Source organism: Pseudophryne corroboree, chromosome 8 (assembly GCF_028390025.1).
Source record: "Pseudophryne corroboree isolate aPseCor3 chromosome 8, aPseCor3.hap2, whole genome shotgun sequence".
NCBI classification, from domain to species: Eukaryota; Metazoa; Chordata; class Amphibia; order Anura; family Myobatrachidae; genus Pseudophryne; species Pseudophryne corroboree.
The window spans coordinates 443,976,326-443,993,769 of NC_086451.1; the positions used below are offsets into that span (position 1 = coordinate 443,976,326).

Here is a 17,444-nt window from a genome sequence, read left to right on the forward strand (position 1 = left end):
TGGCGGCCAAATAGGAATGTGAAGGTATGCATCCTTGATATCTAAGGATACCAGGAATTCCCCCTTCTCCAGACCTGAGATCACTGCTCCCAGAGACTCCATCTTGAAGTTGAATTCCCTCAAATATGGATTTAACGATTTGAGGTTCAATATTGGTCTGACCGAACCGTCCGGCTTTGACACCACAAAAAGTTTTCAATAGTAACCCTTGTTTTCCAGGTGAGATAGAACTGGAACAATGACATTTGCCCTTTCTAATTTTTGAATGGCTTCTTGTAAGATAGCCCTTTCTGTCAGCACAGCTGGTAAGCCTGACTTGAAAAATCTGTGAGGTGGGAGCTCTTGAAACTCCAGTCTGTACCCCTGAGATACAATATCTTGTACCCAGGGTCCAGGCCTGAGGACGCCCAGATCTGACTGAAATTTCGTAGACGTGCTCCCACCTGTCCGACCTCCAGGCTGGGAGGTCCACCGTCATGCTGAGGCTTTTGAGCAAACAGAACTGGGCTTCTGCTCCTGGAAACCTGTCGGTGCAGGTTTTCTGGATTTTCCTCGACCACCTCTGAAGAAGGTGGCCGGGGATATGGACTTCTTAACCATTGCGGTCCGAAAGGACTGCATTGTAGATGCAGAAAAGGATTTCTTTGGCGTTGGAGTGGCTGAGGGAAGAAAGGTTGACTTACCCACAGTTGCCATGGAGATCCACGCATCCAAAGCCTCCCAAACAGAGCCTGACATGTGTAGGGTAGGTTCTCCACACTCTTCTTGGATTCCACATCTGCAGACCATTGCCACAGCCAGAGTCCCCTGCGTGCCAACACAGCCATGGAAGACATCCATGCAGTCAGATTACCAAGGTCCTTCATGGCCTCCACCATGAAACCCGCAGAATTCTGAATGTGACGTAACAACAATTCAATGTCACTTCTATCCATAGTATCTAAATCCTCTAGTAGCGTGCCTGACCACTTTACTTTGGCTTTAGAAATCCCTGCACAAGCAATAGTGGGCCTAAGCGCCATGCCTGAAGCAGTGTATATGGATTTGAGCGTAGTCTCAATTTTGCAGTCTGCCGGTTCTTTCAAAGCGGTAGACCCAGGGACAGGTAAAACCACCTTTTTAGACAATCTAGAAACACAAGCGTCTACAATAGGAGGGTTTTCCCACTTTTTCCTATCCTCTTCAGGGAAAGGAAAAGCAACCAGAACTCTCTTTGGGATGTGGAATTTTTTCTCTGGGTTTTCCCAGGATTTTTCAAATATAGCGTTTAATTCCCTAGACGCAGGAAAGGTAAGGGAGACTTTCTTATTGTCAGTAAAATAAGCCTCCTCGACCTGTTCAGGAACTTTGTCAGTAATGTGTAAAATATCCCTAATGGCCTCAATCATTAGCTGTACCCCTTTAGCAAAAAATGCCTCCCCCCGCAGTATGTCCTCATCACCGTCACCGGTATCAGAGTCGGCATCCATGTCGACTTGCATTACTTGGGCAAGAGCACGCTTTTGGGGGCATAAACCAGGGGACTTAGATGAGGTAGTGGGAGCTGAGTACGACAAAACCTCCACAGATTGTTTTAAAACCTGTGTTTCAGTCTCATAATGAGCTATCCTAGATGAAATCTGGGATATCATACCCTTAATAGAAGCCACCCACTTAGGTTCGAGGGCTGAGACAGTGTATTGCATTCCTGAGTACATGGAATAGACTCTTCTGGAGAAGATACATACTCTGCAGCACAAGACACAGAGGGGGTCATTCTGAGTTGTCCGCCAGCTCTTTTAGTTTGCAGCGCAGCGATTAGGCAAAAAAGTGGCACTTCTGCGCATGCGGCGCAATGCGCATGCGCAACGTACTTTCACAACAGCCGCTGCTTTTTCACACAAGGTCTAGCTAAGCTTTTCAGTCGCACTGCTGGTCGCAGAGTGATTGACAGGAAAGGGGCGTTTCAGGGAGGTAACTGACCTTTTCAGGGAGGGTGCAGAAAAACGCAGCCGTGTCAGGTACAAACGCAGGCGTGCCTGGGAAAACGTCAAAACAGGAACTAAATAGTCTGAAGTGATCGCAAGCTAGGAGTAGGTCTGAAGCTACTCTGAAGCTGCTCAGAAATATTTTGGTGCCGCTCTGCGTTCCTTTTGTTTGCACTTCTGCTAAGCTAAGATACACTCTCAAAGGGCGGCGGCTTAGCGTTTGCACGGCTGCTAAAAGCAGGTAGTGAGCGAACAACTCGGAATGAGGGCCAGAGTCCCTGGACATGGTAATGTGGGATATATAGCATACACACACACAGGAAAATGTCAGACACAGTTTTCCCGAGTACCTTCAGAGAGACACAGAGGCCCTGATTCCGAGTTGTTCGCTTGCTAGCTGCTTTTAGCAGCATTGCACACGCTAAGCCGCCGCCCTCTGGGAGTGTATCTTAGCATAGCAGAATTGCGAATGAAAGATTAGCAGAATTGCTAATAGAAATTTCTTTGCAGTTTCTGAGTAGCTCGAGACTTACTCCTACACTGCGATCAGTTCAGTCAGTTTCGTTCCTTGTTTGACGTCACAAACAAACCCAGCGTACGCCCAGACACTCCCCCGTTTCTTCCCAGAAACGCAAGCGTTTTTCCGCACACTCCCATAAAACGGGCAGTTTCCGCCCAGAAACACCCACTTCCTGTCAATCACACTACGATCACCAGAACGATGAAAAAACTTTGTTACGCTGTGAGTAAAATAACAAACTTTTGTGCTGATTTACTTGGCACAGGCGCACTGCAAACATTGCGCATGCGCAGTTTGCGACTAATCGCTCCGTTGCGAAAAAAACTAACGAGCGAACAACTCGGAATGACCCCCAGAGTTATGGAGCCAGCCCACACAGCGCCCCAGTAGACAGATATATAATAAATGTCTGGCGCTGACTGTCCAACCTTAATAGACTACATCATAATGTTAATAACACTCCCCCCCCCACCCCCCTTCTATAACCCCTTGGTACCGCACAGGATAGCTGGAGTTATGTGGAGGGTCAACGTTCCCTGTCAGCATCTCAGTAGTGTGATCTGCAGGGAGAAAATGGTGCTGGTGAGTACTGGATCCGCTCTGAGGAGAAGCTCTGCCCTCTAAAATGGCGCATCTTCCCACACTTTGTAAGATTATACTGGCCTGAGGCAAATGTTGCTAGCAGTAGTACAGTGTCCCTGATAGCTGCTGTGACCAGTTTAAGCGTGTTTGCGCTGGTCCAGGGCGCTCCTCACAGCGCCGCACTCTGTACCTCTGAACCTCCGGAGTGCAGCCTCAGTGCTGCGCTCCCACCCTGATGCCGCCATTCTTATCGGATCCCCGCTTGTCAGGTCACCGGTGTTCAACTCACCACTGACGTCTTCTGGCCCTGTTAGGAGGTGGCGGCAGTGCTGTGGGAGCGAGCGGTTGCCTCGGGGGCTTGCGATCGACACCCTCAGGAGCTCAGTGTCCTGTCAGCGGAGTAAGTGGCCATTAACCTCAGAGGGTTGGACACTACTCCCCCCCTAAGTCCCACGAAGCAGGGAGGCTGTTGCCAGCAGCCTCACTGTGCCTAACTCTAATAAAAATAAGAAAACTAGAAAAACTCCTATGGAGCTCCCCTAGCTGTGACCGGCTCCTCCGGGCACATTTTCTAAACTGAGTCTGGTAGGAGATGCATAGAGGGAGGAGCCAGCCCACACTATTAAACTCTTAACATGCCCATGGCTCCTGGTGGACCCGTCTGCACCCCATGGTACTAATGTGGACCCCAGCATCCTCTAGGACGTAAGAGAAATATATATTTAAATTGCCCTAGCCGGATTCAGTGTATGCAATTTTTCTTCCTTCCTATTTGTTGGTTTTGTACACAGAGCCGGAAGAAGCATCTCTTGGTTGACACATACTGTATGTTCAGAGACGTTTTCTTGTACTATAAAGCTGAAAGTTTTGACCTTGTAGTAGTTTTCTGTTTAAATGAGATCCCCAACCATTGGAGCCTGAGTCTGTCATTAACATGGTCCATTCTGATTCCCAGAGGTAGTCCTCTTTATCCCAGTGTCTGATCATGCCACAAGATAAATCACTAAGTCAGTCTTTACAGCTGAACTAGAGTTTATAGATTGTGATTCCATTGTTTAAGTTCATATTTTCCCTTGGGAGGATACCTATGATAGAGAAAGACAATCCTAAGAGCTTGGAATTGTCACAGTCTGGTGTTTCTAATTTAAGTCAGGACCCTGAGGCTGGACTGATGAGGATAATAGGAACTTAGGTGATTTTATGTTACTTCTGCGCATTAACCAGCTTGAATCCAGTGGCGTAACTCCCAGAGACAGTGTAGGCACTGGCCGCTGGGCTACAGCTGTCAAAGGGGCACCAAGAAAGAAAGAGTGAGTGGGCTGCTGAACTAGGAGAGATCTTTCTCCACTCATGTCATAGTGATTTGCTGCAGTCAGTGCTGACTGCTGTCCAAGTTCACAAACCCCCTTTGCAGACCCCTTCAGCTGAAGAGTCTTAGAATGTGACTGTGATAACTGTATATAGTGTGTACTGTATATAGTGAGCTACAGAAAGGAGAGCAGGAGTTGTTTTAAGGAAATGCACTCATTATTCTAATAAAACTTTTAGGGAGGTTTTATCAAAGCTTGGGGAGAGATAAAATTGTGAGAGATAATGGGTGTCATTCCGACCCGATCGCTCGCTGAAATTTCTCGTAGCGCAGAGATAGGATCGGAACTGCGCATGCGCCGGTGCACTGCATGCCAGCCGTCGTTGTCTAGCGATCGCCTCTGAGGCTGGGGCGCGGTCCGGCCAACGCAGGCATGGCCGGACCGTTGGGGGGGGGGGGGGGGCGCGGCAGCTGCTGCCTTTGCACTTCTGCGAGGGGTGGGGGCGAAACTTACATGCGGGGTGGACTAGCCCTGTGCTGGGCGTCCCCCCGCATGTCAGTGTGAATGATCGTAGCTGTGCTAAATGACCCCCCCAATGTTCCATCCTAACTGTCATTTTTCAAACACAGCCTGTAAAATGTAAGTTGATTGGCTGGTACTTATTCTATCAATATGTATTATCTTTTTCCAGAGCTTTAATACAACCCTCTATTTATTACCATTAGCAGCGAGCGCCTGAAAAAAAAAACATTCCTTATCGCCACAGTTAGCTACAAAACCACCAGAACCACAGTCAGTGCCCCATATCCTTCCTACTCCCAACCACAGCCAGTGACTATCCTCTTCCTCCTCACAACCACAGCCAGTGCCCCATATCCTTCCTACTCCCAACCACAGCCAGTGACTATCCTCTTCCTCCTCACAACCACAGCCAGTGACTATCCTCTTCCTCCTCACAACCACAGCCAGTGCCCCATATCCTTCCTACTCCCAACCACAGCCAGTGACTATCCTCTTCCTCCTCACAACCACAGCCAGTGACTATCCTCTTCCTCCTCACAACCACAGCCAGTGACTATCCTCTTCCTCCTCACAACCACAGTCAGTGCCCCATATCCTTCCTACTCCCAACCACAGTCAGTGGCTATCCTCTTCCTCCTCACAACCACAGCCAGTGACTATCCTCTTCCTCCTCACAACCACAGTCAGTGACTATCCTCTTCCTCCTCACAACCACAGCCAGTGACTATCCTCTTCCTCCTCACAACCACAGTCAGTGACTATCCTCTTCCTCCTCACAACCACAGCCAGTGACTATCCTCTTCCTCCTCACAACCACAGCCAGTGACTATCCTCTTCCTCCTCACAACCACAGCCAGTGACTATCCTCTTCCTCCTCACAACCACAGTCAGTGGCTATCCTCTTCCTCCTCAAAACCATAGCCAGTGACTATCCTCTTCCTCCTCACAACCACAGCCAGTGACTATCCTCTTCCTCCTCACAACCACAGCCAGTGACTATCCTCTTCCTCCTCACAACCACAGCCAGTGGCTATCCTCTTCCTCCTCACAACCACAGCCAGTGACTATCCTCTTCCTCCTCACAACCACAGTCAGTGGCTATCCTCTTCCTCCTCACAACCACAGCCAGTGACTATCCTCTTCCTCCTCACAACCACAGCCAGTGACTATCCTCTTCCTCCTCACAACCACAGTCAGTGGCTATCCTCTTCCTCCTCACAACCACAGTCAGTGGCTATCCTCTTCCTCCTCACAACCACAGCCAGTGGCCCATCACCTGTCCTCACTATCACTATCAGTGCCGCATCCTCTTCCTACTCACAGCCAGAGTCAGTGTCTCATCCCCTCCCTCCTCACAGCCACAGTCAGTGCTTCATCCTATCCGTCCTCACAGCCAGTTAGTGCCCCATCCTATCTGTCCTCACAGCCACACTCAGTGCCTCATCCTATCTCTCCTCACAGCCACATTCAGCGCTTCATCCTCTGCCTCCTCACAGTCACTGCCAGTACCCCAGCTCGTACTTCTTCATTCTCCGCACAGCCATTTTTTAAGCCCCTTCTATCATGCTTATTATGTGACCAATTATGTATGCCTTAGGAAAATACAACATGGGAGGGGACCCGACTGTGGAAATCAGGAGGATGAGAGACCTGTTGAATATCACCAAAGATCGAGAAGAATATTTTGGTATGTAAGACACGTTTGAGATGTTATTGTCCAGAGAGTGACATGGTTGTTGGGCAGAGGGGAGCCCAGAATCCTTCACTCTCCAGCTACCTGACATTGTGCCAGCACTGAATTATAGATGTGCACGGACCCCCTTTTTATGGTTTTGGTTCTAATTCATCATAGGGGTTTTTGTTTTTGTTTTTGCAAAACCACCCTCAAGTGTTTTATTTAGTTTTTGGTTCTGTTTTGGATTCCTTTAAAATGTATAAAAACATTGATAAAAATAAAATAAAAAAAATAACGATAAAAACAGCCAAGATTACGTAATTTGGACCTGTTTACATGCAATCCAAAACCTGAGTTCCAAACTGACAACAGACCCGGGACTGGACTCGGTTCCACTCGGAACCCCAAAGTGATTCTGAAATGGGGCTTGATTCGACTCAGAATCTCTAAGTTTGGGTGTGTTCATATTTCAGGAAAACCAAACTGCACATCTGTACACCGAATGTGGATTAAATAAGGAGATAAATTATATTTAATGGATAGAGCATCCATATTTGTGTCATACTGTATCCCAGACAAACAAAAAGGAACACCTCTGTACAGAAAATTACCCAAGTTCCTTAGATTCCTGTATACATATTCTGCTACTAGTAAAAGAAAAGGATCAATGAGTCTTCAAATTTGAGTCAATGGGAAAGAAACCTGTAGAACTTAAAGCATTTTTAACAGAGCAGACATCAGATATTGGGGGTCATTCCGAGTTGTTCGCTCGTTGCCGATTTTCGCAATGGAGCGATTAATGCGAAAATGTGCATGCGCATGGTACGCAGTGCGCACGCGCTAAGTATTTTAGCTCAAAACTTAGTTGATTTACTCACGTCCGAACGAACATCGTTGAAGTGATCGGAGTGTGATTGACAGGAAGTGGGTGTTTCTGGGCGGAAACTGGCCGTTTTCTGGGAGTGTGCGGAAAAACGCAGGCGTGCCAGGATAAAACGCGGGAGTGTCTGGAGAAACGGAGGAGTGGCTGGCCGAATGCAGGGCGTGTTTGTGACGTCAAACCAGGAACGAAACGGGCTGAGCTGATCGCAGTGTAGGAGTAAGTCTTGAGCTACTCAGAAACTGCTAAGAATTTTCTATTCGCAATTCTGCTACTCTTTCGTTCGCAATTCTGCTAAGCAAAGATACACTCCCAGAGGGCGGCGGCCTAGCGTGTGCAATGCTGCTAAAAGCAGCTAGCGAGCAAACAACTCGGAATGAGGGCCATTGTTGAGAGAAAGCTCCCTGCGCTTTCTCTCTCCAACAGCACTAGGACCCCAGACTGCCAGGGGTGGCTATACTGCATATCATCCACAGAGAGGACATACACCTGAGAGTCTCCATAACAGAGAGAGATGTCAATGACCCTGCAAGTTCCATTACACCATCAATGCTACATCACATATATGCCAGTGTGTGCGTATCCCACTGCCAACATTGTATGTATACACACACGTGTGCTCCCGTTTGTCCGCACACCACCAATGCTGACCCATATATGCATGACTGGATCTAGTACATCTATTATACAGTATGTGCATTGTGTACCTGTTGTACATACCTAGCTCAATAGAGTGTACATGATTTTGTGCTAAATAACGGTTTACTAGTTTGTTGAGTAATTGTTTTATGATGAATACATCATATTAAACAAAAAATGACTTAAGACAGTAGATGGCAGTAGTGCACCTCTACAATTTTAAATACACAACATATGTTCTTCATTCATATGCACAGATACTTTGTGAATCTTGTATACTATTACTTTTATGGGCATTTATTAAAATAAAGCAGCCCTAAGCCTCCCAGTGGTTGCAGAGAGGAGCAGTGATCAGCGGCAGAGCAGGCACTGGGGGAGGGAACAAGGCCGGAGGTCCCTCATTGTGGGTGTTTCTGGTTGTATCAGATATGACCATGGGGTCTATTTACTAAGCCTTGGATGGAGATAAAATGGACAGAGATAAAGTACCAACCAACCAGCTCCTGTCATATTTCAAATACAGCCTGTGACATGACAGTTAGGAGCTGTTTGGCTGGTACTTTAGCTCCATCCAAGGGTTAGTAAATAGACCCCTACATCTGGGAAAGCCCAGCCTGGCATTGACACATCTTAAAACCATAATTCTCTATGGGGTACATTTACTAAGCAGTGATAAGAGCGGAGAAGTGAGCCAGTGGAGAAGTTGCCCATGGCAACCAATCAGCACTGAAGTAACATTTATAATTTGCATACTATAAAATGATACAGAGCTGCTGATTGGTTGATGGGGCAATTTCTCCACCTTTCTTATCACTGCTTAGTAAATGTCCCCCTATGGCCCTCATTCCGAGTTGTTAGCTCGCTAGCTGCTTTTAGCCAGGAAAGCGCTGAGTTGCCGCCCAGAAACGCCCCTTTCCTGTCAATCATTTACCGAACAGCAGTGCGACTGAAAAGCGCCGCAGATGCCAAAGCAAAACTGCTAAGTTTTGTGTTAAATAACTAAGCGCATGCGCCCTGCGTGCCATGCGCATTCGCAATTTGCAACAAATCGCAGCATAGCGAAAATCGTCAACGAGCGAACAACTCAGAATGACCCCCTATATCCGCAGTGTTCAGATTTCAAAACTAAAATAAAATGATAAGCAAATATGTTAATCCCATATATTTCATACAGAAGTGAATGAAATGTGTTTTTAATTGTGTGTTCTACTGGCGAACAGATGATGAAACAACATTTTCAATATAGTGATAGATGCCCGAGATACAGTAGACAAAGCATAAAATGTAAGCTGCAGTAACAATACACGCTAACGGTAACCAGTAGTATTAGTAAAACTATCTGTATATCTTTCAGCTTTAAATGCTCAAGATACTGCAGTGAGCCTCTATTCAGATGACCCATTTCTGCGTCATAATTGCAGATGTCTATGTCTTCGGCCTGGGTGATGATGTCAGCATTACAGAACTCAATGATATCGCGTCCAAGAAAGATCAAGAGAAACACGTTTTCTTGATGAGAGATGTTGATGATATGAAGGAGGCTTTTGAGGACATAATAGGTAAGTGTCCTTCCATTGGATGCTCTTTTATTCTCTTTCTCCAAGGCAGAACATCTATGGTGGGCTTTTGACTACATATTGTTCTCCAAACAAATACTGTATTACATCATTTGCAGTGACTTGATATCCTGAAATTGCTCAAGGGACCCACGGTTGCTGTGAAATATTAAGCAGCCTGTTTAAAGCTACACCTACCATTTAGTATATGCTGGTAGCACAAGGTCGTTCCCCCATCCCTACTCACTTCTTACAGCCCAACAACAAACAAGAGGAACTTTGGGAATAGGGGAGAACCTAAAATAATCTTGTTGCACCTTTAATTAGGTGGTAGTGCAGCTTTAGAGAGGACCCATTATATACACACACAATCCAGTGATGATGTCATTGTGGCGCATGATGACACTCTGGAAATTGCTCATATTTGAAGGTGCTCCAGGTTTCAGCGGTTAGGTACTGGGCACTTTAACAGTCTAAATGGACCTGAAACTTACCACTTTAAAAGTGGTGTCAATCCGTACTTTTCCAGTAGTTTAAACCAAGTCTATTTTTCCATCTAGGTTTAAGTACTGCATTCTCAAAGAAAGCATAATACACTTTAAAATGTATTTATTTATTTGTTTATATGTGTAACTGCATATATAAGTCATTGGCCATCTGACTTTGTACTTCCCTGCTGGAACCTGTGTCACTTACCAACACATTCCAAGATAAGCAAAAAGACTTGGCAAGATTTAAAAGCCACAAGTTCAAAAAGCATCAAGAAACTTAATAGTGACTGCAGGCCTGAATTTGTGAGTCGAGAGATTGTTGTTATGGCCCATGCTATCAGTAAAGGAACTTTTACTAATGTATCATCCAAGAAGGCCAAGCTAAAGTCACATATTGATGCCTTTTCATGTGTTTAACCAAATTCATATTACAGGTAGCTACAGAAATGATGAAATATAATGTTTGTGTAACACGGAGAAACTTGTAGTGAGGGGGGTGTTGAAAGAGGAGTGCACTACCGTGTAGACTCCAATCTTCCTGTTCTCCAGGGAGACTTCATGCCTTATCCCAAGATGGCCACCAAGATCTCTAATAAGCATGTGCGAGAGCCATCTTGAGACTGTAAGCTTGTGTAGAGTGACATGGTGGGAGACAGAAGTCTCCTGCTTAGCTCTTATGAGATATCTGGTTATCACCTACTATAAAGCTGTTCCAGCATCCCTGTACAGCTACCCGTTTGCAGCATACTCTCACAGGCTGGTGAGCTGTATGAAACCCCATCTCCGCTCAAGCTTTGCTTGGTCACCAGTGTACATGTAATAGTGAGTACGGCTGTACCTGCTATCTATCAATAAACCAACACCACTAATTAAGTAACTGGGCTGTTCATAGTTTGAGTCATCTGCTGGTGTGTGTCTATATAACTCTGCAATTCCAACACCTGCACACACATCATTTCCAACACACACTGCTATATAATTGCATACCTAGAACAGCTGATGGGCCTGGCCCTACAATGTTCGACCAGTCCCATAAATACAGTCTTGTAGTCATCAGTTCATCCATGATCTCTGCTGTGGACCTCAGTATCTATTTCCTCATATGAAGATGCTTACACACATATAATTCACTTGACTTATTATCACTCCTATATCTATCTCAAATCTCTTTATGTCTCCACTTGTCTCCCTTGGTCATGCTCTCAGATGAGACAGAAGCCTTTCAGATGTGTGGACTCTCCAAAGAAAAAGTAATCATTGGTGGGGACTTAGTTGAGATGTTTCCCTGGATTGCTAAGATTTCCATTACTGTAAGTAGTCCCCATCAAACTCTTGCCAACTCTAGTCATGGACACCCTGTGTGAGACAGACGTGGACATGTAGCATCAGAAAGCTATGAGAAAACAGCATCGTGATACCACAGATAAGCAGAATCAGAGAGCCGTGTCTGAGTTGCATCAGATAGCCAATGTCGGAGTGGGATCAGATAGCCATGTAATGTATAAGCAGCATCATATAAAAATGTATGAGTGTCAGTCAGATACCCAAAGACGGGTGGGGAAAGATAGCCAAGTACTGTATTAGTAGCATCAGATAGCTATGTATGAGTGGAATCAGATAGCTATGTACTGTATAGGCGCCATCAGATAGCCAGGGGCAAGCTACATCAGATAAATATGGGTGGCATCAAATAGATGATATTCCATGTCCTATTTTAACTAGAGATGAGCGGGTTCAGTTCTCAGAGAACCGAACCCTACCGGACTTTGCCTTCCGAGTCCGGATCCGAGCCAGGCTCAGGTTTTCCCACCTGACTCGGAAACCCGAACGAGGCGAAACGTCATCATCCAGCTGTTGGATTCTCGCGGGATTTGGATTCCATATAAGGAGCCGTGCGTTGCGGCCATTTTCACTCCAGTCTCGGAGAGTGTATTGAGAGGACGTGTCCTCAGTGTCTGTGTGGGGGCGGGAAAGGGGGGTGGCGAGTCTTGTGCTGTGTTGTGCTGCTCAGTCCAGTCCAGTGTAGATAGTGTATTGATATCAATGTTGTATCTGCACACACACTCTTTTTTTGTCAAATGAAGGTATGAAACAAAGGTTCAATGTCAGACCCCTATTATGTTACTGGTAATTACCATTTGCTTCGGGGGTGCAACCAACTACAGCTATACTAGATACATGAGGAAAGAAGAGGAAAAAGGGCTGTATTATCGGTGCACAAGAAGAAGACCCGATCTGGTTATCTCATCCACTTATATTGTTTAAAATTTAACTTTTATTATTATATATTTAAGAATCGTGCAAATTGATTACACACAAACTAGGAGTATAGGCGAAATATAGAGGTTAAAATATGACATAGACAAAACATACAAGTGCAATAGAATATAATAAAGGTGATCAAAAGATTAAAAAATGTGTCCGCGAGGCGTGGCTTGGCGACGGACCCAGGCAGCTGTGTAAAGCTGGAGCTCCTGCCTGGGATACTTCTGCTTGATGTCCTATAAGAGAAATAGGAGCCCCACAATCACCTATTGCATCCCTGCCTCCCTCCTGACTTGATTGCGGTGGTCTGCGGAGCCGGCGGGTGCCCCCTGCACCCGTGCGGGTTGCGGCCTGCTCTCATACCTGAAGCCGGGGACTCGATTTGTTAGCAGCCGGGACCGGAAGTGGACCGCCAGCGCTCCTCTGCCGAGGTGTCTTCTCCCTGCCTCCTCTTGCCGCATCTGGGACTCTCACCCCCTGCCTCCCTGCCTGGCTGGTCCGACAAGGGAGCTCCCGCTGCACGGCGCTGCCCAGAGCGGAGACCCGCTGACCGGCGCCGGGGCTGGAGACGAAGCGCCGGAGACCGCGACGCTGCGTGCGGAAGCGCGCCTGACCCCCGCCGACCTCTCCGGCCTCTGGAGGCCCTCAGTGGCCCCTCTCCACTGCCACCACTGTCTTGGCTCACACCGGGAAGACAGCAGACCCCGGTCCCTGAGGCCTTGTGTTGGATACTGACGGCGCCATCTTGGAAGAGGGCTATATGCCCACTCTGCCCATCCTCACACAGAGAGAGACCCCAGACTTTCCCTATCAGACGCTGCTGGCTGTGGGAACTATTGCACACCGTCCTCCACGCTGCGCTTCTTGCCTAGCTACATATGACACACTCTGCTGAGTGCTGCTAAATTGAATTAATTTAAAATACACTAAATTGGGGCGTGGCTTGTTGGGCTAGGGAGTAAGACGTGCCCTGGATGAGCTCTATCCCGGCGTCTGCTGTAAAACAGCATAAATAACTTATTTAGCCCACTGGACCCTCGTTCCCCACCTCATCTGACTCCCCACACTGGCTGGCCACAAAAGGACCCATCAGCGGGTCAGAAGAGCCACTATAAACGGCTCCGTGACTTCCGGCCTACGAGACCATCAAAAGCCGGGGCCTCGATTTCGTCTGGGAGCCGCTGCTGACTTCCAGGGCGGCGGAACGGAGGCTTCTATTCCGTCCGCGGCAGCGGCACTACATAATCTCCCCCCTGCTCCCCGGGGACCGGACGACCTGACCGCGGGCTCTCTGCCTGACGGCCAGAAACGGCCCACCTGACCCTGCAGAAGCCGCCAGAGCCCTTCTGCTCAGGAGAATCCCTCACCCGACGGCCATCTTGGATGTCACAGGCTGCACACAAAATAGCACAGAGTGGTTGCTGGCTGGACCGTGATCACTCTCCACACAGAGGGAGAGAATAGTCAGCCACATTGTCTACCTGACGACAAGGGTCACCTGACCCATACACACCTCAAACGCTGTACGACAATTCCTGGCAATGGATAAGTACATGGCTAAAACCCCCAGAAATCCCCGCGGCTCACAAGCGAATAAAGGCCGGGGTCGAGACAATATTCCTGCAGACAGCCCTCAGTCACCGGCATCTGGTCTCACCAACAACCCATTGGGACGCTCATCACTTACTACAACAACTGATCCAACTAAATCCTTTACTACGCATGAGATCACTGACATATTGGCTTCACTCTTGGATCAAAAATTGGCGCCTTTGAAGGATTCATTGGATTCCGCTCTTACCCAATTGAACCATTATGACCAACGTATATCAGAGGCGGAGCAAAGAATCTCTGACCTCGAGGACGATTTAACAACGGCTAAAGCAGCACTAACTGAACAGGATAAACTTGTGATGTCCATGCAGGAGAAACTTGAAGATTTAGAGAACAGAAACAGAAGAAGTAATGTGCGCCTCATAGGACTCCCGGAAACGGTAAAACCTTACGAACTCATGAACTTGGTCTCCCAATGGTTGCCGAGAGAGTTGGGATGCGTATCTGATACTGACTCCTTGGTGATTGAGCGCGTCCACCGCATTGGCCCAGATCGACAACCTACCAAGGACAGGCCTAGACCAGTTATCATGAAGTTCTTGAATTACGCTGACAAGGTCCGCCTACTAGATGCTTACAGGAAACGTCCCATTCTCAAATATCAAGAGTCCAAGATTCTACTTTTTCAAGACTTCTCATACATGGTGGCGGCAAAGAGACGAGAGTTTTCCCCGATATGTAAACGCCTGTTCGAGATGGAACTTCGATTTGCTCTATTGTATCCTGCCAAGCTGAGGGTCACGTACTCAGGGAAATCCTACTTCTTTGATACTCCACAAGCCGCGAAAAACTTTGTGGACTCAAGGGCTTCATCATGTTCGTCTAGGATGGATGATGCGGATTGACATTGCAGAATATCACTATGTTAAAATCTTCAAATTTATTGAACATTCAGGTCATGGATGGTTATTTTTTGCTTAAACTGTTATTGGCTTCTTACAGGTTGTTTAATGCCTAGCTATGATGTAACATTTCATAGTTCTAACTGGAGTCCTTTAGGGACCACATTCATTATAGAAAGTCTCGTATTTCTGTTTTTGTCTACTTTTCTCTTCCATGGCTCGCTTGCCCTCTCCTTTTTTTTATTCTCTTTCGGCACCCTGCTGAATTTCCTTCTTCTTCTTCTTCTTCTTCTTCTTCTTCTTCTTTCCACTCAGCTTTCAAAATGCTCTAGTTTTAGATGTCCACCTGGTTTGAAATTATTATTGCTACACTGGTATGATGGTGCCCTGCAAGTCCTTGCGGGGATGCCATCCGGTTGGACATACTATTGGGTTCGTATAAGTTTAAAATGGTTCTTGATAATTGTTGAAAGGTTAATTGTGGCTAACACACATGGCATACTCCGCATACATGTGATATGTTTACATCTCCCCTTACAGGGCCGATATTTGCCTCCCCCTTGTCTGCTTGCTGGGACGGATAAGGGTTCTCCAAAGAAAGTTGAAAATGTTATTCTTTGGCCTAGGGTAGGCATCGGTTAAATGGCAGCAATGGTTAATCCCCCAAAAGAGTTAAAAACGGCCCTTAAATTAGTAACATGGAATGTGGAGGGCCTGAACTCCCCCATAAAACGAAAAAAAATCCTGACCCACCTAAAACGTCTGCGACCGGATATAGTTTTATTACAAGAAACACATTGGAAGATTTCGGATCCCAATGTGGTAAGAGATACATGGATAGGAGACTTTAAAACAGCATCTTACACTTCCAAACAAAGAGGGGTTATGATAATTTTTAGCAAATTTCTAGTTTACAATATTAATGACTGCTTGATAGACCCAGAAGGAAGGTATCTATTTGTAAAACTGACTATACATGATATATCCTACACAATTGCCAACATTTATGCTCCCACGGGACCTAATGCCCAATTTTTCACAGAGATTTACTCAAAGTTACAAGACTGGGCAGAGGGTGCTATAATTCTGGGCGGGGACTTTAACTGTGTCCAGTTGACTGGATTGGATAGATCCACATCTGCTAATTCCCATGGCTCTGCTGCTCCCCCATCGCATTCGTTATTGACGAACACGTTGAGACTAAGTGACCCCTGGAGGTGCCAACATCCTGATTCTCGCGAGTATACATTTTACTCGCACCCTCATCATACCTCGTCCAGACTAGATTATTGGCTGATCGCGGATACCCTTCTGCAACAGGTAGTACACTCACAGATAGACCCAATCCTCCTTTCTGATCATGCCCCGGTGTGGTTTACTTTAAAATTCAACACTCCAATACCACGCTCTTATAATTGGAAGTTTCCAGCTTATATGGAAAACTCCTCGGACTTCCGTTTACATCTTGAACAATCATTTCAAAATTATAAAACTGATAATATGGAACATGTCGAAGATATTAATTTATTTTGGTCCGCCTCAAAACCCGTACTACGTGGTCAGATCATGGAATATGTCTCCAGGAGACGCAAGGCACTTAATAATCAGCTAGGAGATCTTAGCAAAAATTTGACTAGAACTTATAATCTACTCTCATCACACTATTCACTTGAAAATCGCCAGGCTTATCTTACAGCTAAGCAACAATATGATGCCCTATGTACTGAACGGGCGAGTTTTTCTCATGACATTCGTAGAAACAAATTTTTTAGGACTGGCAATAAATCAGGCAGGTTGTTGGCAAATTTGGTTCGGTCGTACTCTGCTCCCTCACGTATCACCCAATTGTCTATTGACCCCACCTCTAACGTTACGGATACTCTCGCTATTTCGGAGGAATTCCTACGTTACTACCAAACTTTGTATGAATCGCCTCCTGATCATCCACTAGAAGGCCAGAGATTTCTAGATACGTCGGGACTTCCGATTTTGACGGAGGAAGAGAGGGAATCTCTGACGACGCCAATTCAGGAACCTGAATTATTATCCCTGATTAAATTATTGAAAAAAGGGAAATCTCCTGGACCGGATGGTTTTGGGGCAGAGTATTACCGAATGCTGGCTCCTCACTTGATGCCTTACATGCTAGCTCTTTTTAATTCATTATTGCTAGGGAATCCAGCCCCGACTGGGTTCGATGAAGCGAGAATAGTAGTATTCCCGAAACCGGGAAAAGATCCCACACGTGTCCAATCTTATAGGCCGATCTCCCTATTGAATCAGGACCTAAAATTATTTACCAAATTATTAGCGTTTCGACTTCAACCCATTCTACAGCGAATTTTACACCCAGCCCAAAATGGGTTTGTTAGAAATAGAACTTCTGTACACAACGTCCGTACCCTATTGGCGGCGATACATAGCTCAAAACAATCAAAATATAAAAATGCCCTTATAGTCAGTTGTGATGCAGACAAGGCATTCGATCGTGTCTCCTGGGCACATATACTGCGAGTCTTACATGCCCAACACTTTGGTACTCAGTTTATTGATATTTTTAAAACATTGTATGCCACGCCAC

General features: G+C 46.3%; 1 protein-coding gene across 1 annotated transcript in view; it reads left to right on the top strand.

The window, feature by feature from the left end:
* Nucleotides 1-17,444, top strand: part of LOC134949520 (complement factor B-like) — a 111,303-nt gene that overhangs the window by 56,224 nt on the left and 37,635 nt on the right. Inside the window, exons 9-11 of the mRNA XM_063938140.1 lie at nucleotides 6,499-6,588; nucleotides 9,517-9,654; nucleotides 11,349-11,452. Of these exons, the coding sequence (XP_063794210.1) occupies nucleotides 6,499-6,588; nucleotides 9,517-9,654; nucleotides 11,349-11,452 (332 nt within the window). The remainder of the gene's footprint in view (nucleotides 1-6,498; nucleotides 6,589-9,516; nucleotides 9,655-11,348; nucleotides 11,453-17,444) is intronic.